At 31.9% G+C, this 9,547-nt stretch overlaps 1 protein-coding gene across 2 annotated transcripts in view; it reads right to left on the bottom strand.

Annotated features, from left to right (window-relative positions):
* Positions 1–32: 32 nt before the first annotated feature.
* Positions 33–9,547, bottom strand: part of LOC117156536 (ATP-binding cassette sub-family C member 4) — a 15,914-nt gene continuing 6,399 nt past the window's right edge. The window contains exons 3-13 of one of the 2 annotated variants that reach the window (XM_033333636.2): positions 7,874–7,984; positions 7,656–7,790; positions 6,983–7,187; positions 6,363–6,585; positions 5,433–6,089; positions 4,732–5,237; positions 4,374–4,655; positions 3,447–3,676; positions 2,064–3,375; positions 1,676–1,978; positions 33–1,526 (exon numbers count right to left, since the gene is read on the bottom strand). In XM_033333636.2, coding sequence (XP_033189527.1) covers positions 1,386–1,526; positions 1,676–1,978; positions 2,064–3,375; positions 3,447–3,676; positions 4,374–4,655; positions 4,732–5,237; positions 5,433–6,089; positions 6,363–6,585; positions 6,983–7,187; positions 7,656–7,790; positions 7,874–7,984 — 4,105 coding nt within the window. In that variant the 3' untranslated portion in view covers positions 33–1,385. The remainder of the gene's footprint in view (positions 1,527–1,675; positions 1,979–2,063; positions 3,376–3,446; positions 3,677–4,373; positions 4,656–4,731; positions 5,238–5,432; positions 6,090–6,362; positions 6,586–6,982; positions 7,188–7,655; positions 7,791–7,873; positions 7,985–9,547) is intronic. The other variant, XM_076618180.1, reaches the window with a different exon arrangement.

Below are 9,547 nucleotides of genomic sequence, written 5' to 3'. Positions count from 1 at the left end.
GGTAAGTACTATGAATTATTTCCATTAAGGTATAAAAGTAAAGACTTTTATTTACAGTTAGATATAATTTATGTATACATAAAAAATATAACAATATAATTTTCGAAAATATATAGCAAATTACGATGAACACTGTATCGCTGTATAATTCTCACGAATATATTCTTTATTCGATCGATCTTATCAATTTATCGACGGATTTATCGAGCACTGTATACATAATAGATTAATCAATTCTCGATCTCTATCATAACAATATACTGTAGTACATGTAGTTATGGTATATTTTGCACTTATAGTACATAATAAGATCATAATAACATATATATATTACTATAATTATATATATATAATTATATATATAACTATATTATATAATTACTAATATTATATATATATATATAGTATTAACTTTGTGTAGAAAAGTACTATAAACGTTGCATTTTCACTTACAATGATAAAAATAATATTTTAAAAAATCTTGATTCTTATTGCTAACTTAAATGTTTAATTTTGGTATCTATGCAAACGTCCAAAATTATCGAAAATTCATTTACTTCCTTTCCTTTTTTTTTTCCTATTGCATACGGCATATATTATAAAATTTTTCATGATGTAAAACATAATATAAATATGTAAAGTATGAAGTACAAGAATGAAGTACATTTATAGATATTTGTAAGTTTGATACGCCGCGCAGCAGCGTTCTATTTATGTAAGTACTTTACGGATTTTCATGCATTTATGACAAACTTTAACGTATACAAATACATAAAATTTCCAAAGGAAATTTTTTGGTATAATATTTAGAAGGTGAACAAAATTTCTATTTAGATTTCGTTTCTTTAGTTGTATTCGTAGAAATATGAGTTTGCATAAAAATCTGCAAGAAAGTTTTCGTTGTATAAGAAAGCTCTTGGAATAACAATCGCAATAATTTGCGTACAGAGAGATATAAAAATATGCTTCCTCGGATATGATATACCGCTCGCGAGTATATTATATTATATTATATTATATTATATTAATTATATAACTACATTGTATACGCTTGTAATAATACTTGGTAAGATTAAAATTAAAAACGTGATTTGCGTATTGCACAAGCCCTATCGCTTGGTAATTAAAAGAACTGCTACAATAAAAATAATAGTTTCCAGCATTAAGTAATAACTTCTAATCTCAATTCAAAATCAATCACAATCAAAATACATTTTGAAACGTGATAAAATTCATAGCTAAATAATACTTTTAGTAATAAACTTTTGCATCTTTGGATGTAACAGCTATACTTTCCTTTCTCTTAAAATAAACACAATTCATATATTGGAGTTGTTTACATATTGCTGCAAACCCTTTTTCATGATCAAGCTGTTATTTAATAATCATCGTTTTCCGTATATGCCAATGTAAGATTGTTTTGCTACTTTCACTAATTGATCGTACATAGCACGATCACTTTCTCTAACTAGTGATTTGAATTGACTGTAATTGTTTTGTAATAGTATATGAGGATGATCATATTCCTGCAAATTAAAATATTATTTTTTTATAATTGATTACTTTTTATGCAGAATAGCTTAATTATTTAACATATTAATGTATTAAAGCTAATTAAATGACCAATATCAGATCATATTTAAAGCTAAGTAGATAAATAATAAATTCTACTTACAGCCATGCGTCCTTTATCCATGACTAAAACCTTATTGCTATCCATGATAGTATTTAACCTATGGGCAATGGTAAGAACAGTGCATTTGGCAAATTTCTTTCGTATTGTATGCTGGATCAGGGCATCTGTTTGTGGATCCACATTGGCTGTAGCTTCATCGAGCATAAGTATTTTATTATTTCTTAATATAGCTCTTGCCAAACAAACCAACTGTCTTTGACCTACACTATAGTTACTGCCCCTATCCAAAACACGGCTTTCCAAGCCTGTTCCAGCAGTAATTACAGCATCCTTCAGTTCTACCTTTATAATATGATAAAAGAGATTGTTAAAGCCCTTATCTATAAAAAAAGAAGAAAAGAAAGACAGATTGAGTACAACAATTTACCTCATCAAGTACTTCCCAAAGAGCTTTATCCGTAAATTCGTTGAAAGGATCCAAATTACGTCTTAAGGTACCAGAGAATAGAACTGGATCTTGGGGAATGATCGATATATTACGTCGTAAATCTTCTAAACAAATGGACCCAGTGTCTATACCATCGATTTCTATGACACCTTCAATTTTGGCTAGTCTAAACAGAGCTGATATTAAGGATGATTTTCCAGCTCCTGTTCTTCCCACTATACCTATCTTTTCTCCAGGATTAATGACGAGATTCAGTCCTTTTAATACTGGAGGATCATCCTCTACGTATTTCAAATAAACGTTTCTGAACCTGATCATTCCATCTGTTGGCCAATTCTTTGGTGCATTAGCAGGTAGCGGAAGTTGCTTCTCGATTTTCTTGGCAAACTTTCCCCTGTCACGTAAATTCGGTTCAGGCACAATTTGCGTATACTCTAACACACGTTCCACAGACATCATCTGGTTTGCCACTTCAGCATTCTGTCTCATTCCCCACTGAATCATTCCTGTCATGGCCATTACCTGCGTGATGGCCAAGCCTACCTCTCCGCCAGAAAATGATTGTTGCAATAAGAGGAAACTGAAAATAACTAGAGATGTGAAGACGAAGCAAAATACGTCCAACGAGAATCCAAAGCCAGTGCTCGCCACTATATACATGTAAACTGTGGAAGTATGGACATCTTGCAGTTTGTCAAATTCTTTTCTTAATATATCCTGTGCACAGTATGCTCTTATGGTACTCAATCCATTTAAAGTAGCGTTTAAATGAGTAAACACAGGGGATCGAGTCATACCCTCCATTCTTTTAATGTTCTTGCTAGTCCTCAAAAATACCTTCCTTATCCAATAAAAGACAGTACCCAAAAATACTATAGGAATTAAGAAAAGAGGATTGATTATACATGATACTGCTAAAGACCCAAACATCATCATGCATATTTGACCAGCATCAAGTATAGCCTTTGGTAACAATTCATCAATGGCTCCCATGTCTTTAGAAAATCTATTGAGAATTCGGCCACTAGGATTCGTATCAAAGAACCTCATGCCTGTTCTAATTAAGGCACTAAACGCCATATCGTGCAACTTTTGACTGCATAATATGCACACTTTATAGAAGGTTAATGATCTAGTAATACCAATGCAAAATAATCCAACGATAATAGCGGTATAAACGTATATGCTATTATACATAGAGGAAATATCGAGGTTTTCGATCGAGGTATTATTGGTAGCGTTTAACTTAGCTTGTGCAATGTAATAATGTCGTGTTTCTTCTTCATTTACTCTGAAAATATTTATTTTATAACATGATATCTTAAAGCAATAGAAATCGCCCCAATGTTTGTTGATACTTACAAAATAGGAACAAAATAATCGTTGAGACTAGCCGTAAACTGTGTACATATAAACAATAGGAGTACCGTACAGGCTAGGCATAAATTGGCACCAGTTTGGAAGTACTTAATGAATATTGGTCCTTTGACTACACCACGAGAGGTTCCTTCTAAACCATCGTTAAATTTCTCAGAATTTTCGTCTTCTTCTTCGTCGTCTGTTCCTCCACTACTTGCTTCCGGAGTTCGACTCTATTGCAATAAATCTATTAATATATTTCACGAAAGATTACACAGCTATAAAAAATAAAAGGTCAAGGTACTGGGTAATTAGCTCCTCACCGATTTCAATGCCCTTGAAATATGTCGCTAAGGTCATCATTCTGAACAACTTTCTCCTATACATATAACGGGTGGTCGACTTTAGTCTTCCAGTTATACATAGAAGTTATACATATGTTTGGTATCATATATTTTGCGTGAAGTTGTCGACATGTTACCTCCTCATGAATCTTAACGGGATTTTTTTAAATATCTTCATCACTATGAATCTCTATTTAATCACTATGATCATTGATGCATGAACAATGAAAAAACAAAAATAAAAATTCCAGTCACTAAATTCTACTTAAATGGTGACGGCCCAAGTAAGCGAGCCACGTGGGCAATGCCGATAATGGTGGACAGTTATAATTTGGACACACACACACATATACACAGGCAATAACTGTAATATCTCGTGCACAATTTTGTATAAAATATAGCAAGGAAGTATATAAATGATACCAAACATGCTTTGTCTTTAACTCAAAAACTAAACCCGACCATCCGATATTCCATATAGGAAAAAGTTGTTCAATTAATGATGACCATAACAAAATATTTCAAGGGCATCGAAATCGGTGAGGAGGTAACTATTCGGCACCTTCATCTAATAAAATAATCTTACTCTAGTGCTTGATGATGAAAATTGTCTTTTCATACTACTCTTCTCTAAAGAGCTATCCTCGATAGATTCTGATTCCGCTGCTAGCAATTCCGCATACTCTGGTCGTTGACTTAGTAAGTCTTGAAATTGGGAAAATACCGTGACTTTTCCTTGCTCTATAAGTATAATAGCATCCACATTTTTCACATACTGCAACTGGTGAGTAGCCAAAATCCGCGTTTTTCCAGCTAAATATCTTTGTATACATTCTTCAAATAAATGTTTGCTGACATGGGTGTCAACCTAAAATTTATAAAATAATATACATCTTTGCACTTAAATTATTTTAAAACGTAATCATTTCTTTTAAAATACTCACAGCACTCAGTGGATCATCTAGTAAATAAATATCCGCCTGTCTATATAAAGATCTAGCTAAATTAATCCTAGCTTTCTGTCCTCCTGACAAAGAACTACCTCTTTCTCCGACAACTGTTTGATCTCCTTGGGGGAATTGCTTAAAATCTCTTTGAAGAGAACAAGCTTTCACAACCTTCTGATATAATTGACGATCATAAGGTTGTCCAAAAAGAATATTTTGCCTAACAGTGGATCCAAAGACCCAAGCTTCTTGTCCAGCATAGCTCAGACTTCCATTCACTTTCACGTGACCTCCAGTTACTTCTATTTCTCCAAGAATAGCGGACAGGAACGAACTCTTTCCGGCTCCGACCATACCTATTATGGCGTATATCTTTCCTTTTTGTATTTCAAGATTTACATCTTCAAGAGTGTTTTCAGATTGACTTGCTTCCCATTTAGCCGTTAAGTGGCTCATCTTTACTGCGTATGTTTCCTGATTCATTGTTGGAAAAGGTTTCTTTTCTGTAAGAAAACAAATATTTAAAAAAAATGCTTTTGTATTCCATATCACTAGACTGCGGAAGTATTTATGACAAATTTAATGTGCAAAAACGCACAAAATATACATAATGCACAAAAATGCATAAAATACCCAAAGTATAGTGCTTATATTTGCACAAACATCCGCAGTCTATACACAATATATCAAATGTTTACCCCCTATCATATTCGCCGTATTCTTAAGCAAGTCGCTAGCAACAACCACTAAACCATTGTGTCTTCTTTTTTCTGAAGAATCATCCAGATTCTCATAACCGTCTATTTCATCATCGATATATGGTATATCGGGCTTCGAAGTTTTGTTGGAAGCATACTTTGAAATGCTATTGATGCTACCATTAATGCTAGTTGTAAAGTTGCTTAAAATATGGCCACTGTCTTGAAATTCCTCGTACATCAAAAAGTGTTGTAATCTTCTCACAGCCACCAAACATTCGGCAATTTCAGCAAAACCCCGTACGAACATTCCAGACATAGTATGCGCCAGAATATTAAAATAGGAAGAAAAAACGAATACTTTATCGATTGATAATTCATCGCCAAATAGGAGCATACTAATTAAAGTACAAAAGAGGGCCATTCTTGTAGTGAACAAGTTGAAGGTCATGTAGATGCCTCGGATATAAGCACTTTTAGTCACCACTTGCAATTCTAATTTACGGGCAGTTTCAATTAAAGCACAGAATGGTTTTTCCCATGCATACATCTTAATGACCTGAACTCCTGATATAATTTCGTCCATTAAACGAACTCTCTCATCAGTTTTCATGGCAGTCTGTAATCGAAACTTGGAGGACAGCTTTCCCGTATATGCTAAAATATAAATTTCACATTGAAGATATATAATATTTCATAAATTTTAAAGCTTATAGCTTTACTAGTATCTAATTCAAGGCCTTGCGCTTGCATGTTTACAAGAAAAATAATTAATTAATAGAGCAGAATGTCTTAATTAATAGATTACTTTCATGAATAAAATATTTTACAAAATATAAGTAAATATAAGTAAACTATGTAATATTTTACAAGTGCAAGAGCTCGAGCTTTTCCAGCTTGACAATGGAATCATCATTGCCAGAAACTCACATTGAATCGGTACAACAACGAAAACCGCAGCGATACCAATTAATCCAGCGTATCCCGCTTCGATATAAAGAAAGTACGCTATAATTAACGTAGAAAGTGGTGCAGACCACATATGATGTATGAAAATGGAAACGAGATCAAATCTATTCACATCATTGGCCACCAAATTGACCACTTTCCCTGGTGCCGTTTCACCAAGCGCTGTTTTACTAAGCCGTAACGCCTAAAAACAAATACATTGATATTGTCGTTTTATACACGCAATGGTTGGTAAAGGTTTCATATCGCGCATGTATTTCAAAAGTATCACAATTCGAGATAATTCAATCCTATGCTACAAGAACATTAACAGCGTTAAAAATGGATTTGAGGAACTAAGAAGAGATGATTACAAAAATATTTAACCATTTTCTAGATCCTAGAGCATTCATTTTTCCAACATTATGTGTTTAATATAAATGATTTTTTGTAAGCTTCCAAATAGTTCCTCGCTTCTTCTGAAACACTAGTTTGACATTGTAACACTTCAAAAATACACGCGCGATACAATTTTATTATTTAACTGAGATAAGTAGTCTTTGAAAGTAAAGCCTCACTGCTGATTACATTTCCTGTATTACCTTCCGATATACTACAGAACAAGTAGCGACCCTAATTCTCGCGCCAACATGAAACGCGCCGAAAACCACTTGATTGAGAGCGATTACATTTATAGCTGTTGCTATACAAATTCCACCCGCGTATAGTAACGCAGTTTCATAAGTTTCGGTCGTGTTCTTTTTGAAGTAACGCAGAAGCCCACCCAGAAGCATCGGTGTCCCTAATCTTCAAACGGATACAAGACATCATAATCGTGTAAGGATATTGAAATAGGTACAACATTTTCTTGCATTATGATCAGAGATCGATATTGGATCTGGTTAGAATTAAAAATTTTCTTTAAATAGATAAAGCTAGACATTTATCAATGTTTTTAGATACATATCGTCAGAATTCCGTTCACGAAAGTAATCCCAAGAAACGATAAGAGAAACGTTAGTTACAACACGAGATAAAATCTGTGGTCACAATAAAAGAAAATAGTGTAATTATTATTACATGAATATTTTGCACTCAGTATTATCTATATATAGAAATATTACTACTAATAATAGAAATATTACTAATTATTATTTCCAATTCTTTCCTTTTCATGAAAATAATTTTCTATCCAAAAAAAAGAAGATTATCAAGTACAAGCAATACTCCTAATTGAAGTACCAAGTACAATAAATTAGAAAACAAAAGATATACCGAAGGAAAAATTCGTTTAATATCTGCATCAAAGCAAGTACGGTGTACTCCCATAAAAAGGTACGAAAGATAGCTCTCAACAGGCTGGCATTCCTTTTGTGTTTCCTCGAATTTTCTAACTCGATTTTCCATCGTCTGAAAATCATACATCTCATAACTTAAGCACTGATTATTTTTTCGTTAAATCAAATAATAATTAATTATTGAATTGTACAAACTTTTCTAATCGATCTCCAAGGTAATTTGACTTATCGGTTTTCAAAGGACTATACAAATCTTCCGTTTGCAGAACCTTTCTGTAGCCGGTCTTGAACAAGTCTATCGTCCACCTGTGTATCATTAAATACAATGGGTAACATACACATGTATGGAGAAACGAGCAATTATATTTAACGGGATGCTCTACGCAATTGATAGTTAGATGCGACGATGATCATACAGTTTGGGTACGTTCACCTAATAATGGCTAACACCTCGCACAACCAATCTACTCCAAAATATCATTAATTATCGTATTAATATTAATTATGTATTATATATATTAATTATATTAAATATATTTAAAAAAATATATATTTTCTAATACTATACTATACTAGTAATATATATATAATATATTATAATATATAATATAATATATATTTATAATATATATTATAATTATATATATATTAAATTATATATTATATATTAAATTATATATTATATATTAAATTATATATTATATATTAAATTATATATTATATATTATGTATATATTAAATATAATATGTATAATATATAATATATATATATTATAATACACGTTATAATATTTAGTAAATGTAACACATCCCTACTTAAGTTCCATTTTTTAAATTATAGTATTCGCGAAAATAGCAATTTGCATAAACACCCGTCGTCAAATAAGAATAGTCGAAGTGTTGTTTGAAATCTCGAAGATGAAATTAATTTTGCTACATTTTTTAGTCATTTTCGGCTCGATCATATTTTCTTATCGTTAAAGACTTATTGAGGTAGAGTTTGAGGAAAATATGAAAGAATAGTTAACAACGTACGTGACTTCTCGTTTTAATTTTAAGGTTACAATTTTGTTAAGAAATTAAAAGTATTTTAAAGAGACATAAAAATTTAAGGACCATAACAGGACTAAGTGTTTTCATGACTCGCGACGATGGAAGTAAACGGAAAAGCAATTTTGCAAACGTAAAATCACGATGCGTGACGCGATTAGTGACAAACAACTGTGTATTTATTTTCCTTCCTGAAATATGCTTGAGCCATCTTGCGAAAGCTATTCAAACGATTGAACTTAAATACTCATATTATTAAAAATTTTCTCTACTTGAATATTTCTCAATAAGGATACTTCGAATTTAAATTGAAATTTGAAAATTAATGTAGTATTAATTATTTCTTCTTCTACTATTTCAAGCTCGTATCGTTTAACACCTTGCCTTGTGATTTCTTTATCTGTCTAATCCTGTGTCGGATAACACAATTGGAATATTCTATATTACATATACAATTTATATTTAATCAATTGAATAAAAGTTTTAAATTAAATTTTCTTATTAGAAATTCAATTTATTTTTACTAAATTGGAATGAAGGCAAGAGGTGGAAAGTCTTTTCTTTTCAGAAATATTATTTTCGAACGGTATATGAAACGGTTGTACATTTTTATCAAATATTCGAAATACGTTAAGAGTTCATCGCTCCAGCCTACTTTTGGATTGCGGAACGAGTATAGGGCAAAAAAATATTGCTTGTCTCAATGGGTATAGTTCAGGCCAAGATAAAGCGAACTTCCGATGTTGTAAATTTAACCTATCAAGAATTGGTATTGCTAGCATATTGGCGATCACTGATTATTTTACATGGTATTAACTG

This window comes from Bombus vancouverensis, chromosome 4 (genome assembly GCF_051014615.1).
Source record: "Bombus vancouverensis nearcticus chromosome 4, iyBomVanc1_principal, whole genome shotgun sequence".
NCBI classification, from domain to species: Eukaryota; Metazoa; Arthropoda; class Insecta; order Hymenoptera; family Apidae; genus Bombus; species Bombus vancouverensis.
Note: the sequence above shows the minus strand (reverse complement) of the source record. Positions and strands in the feature narration are given on the sequence as shown.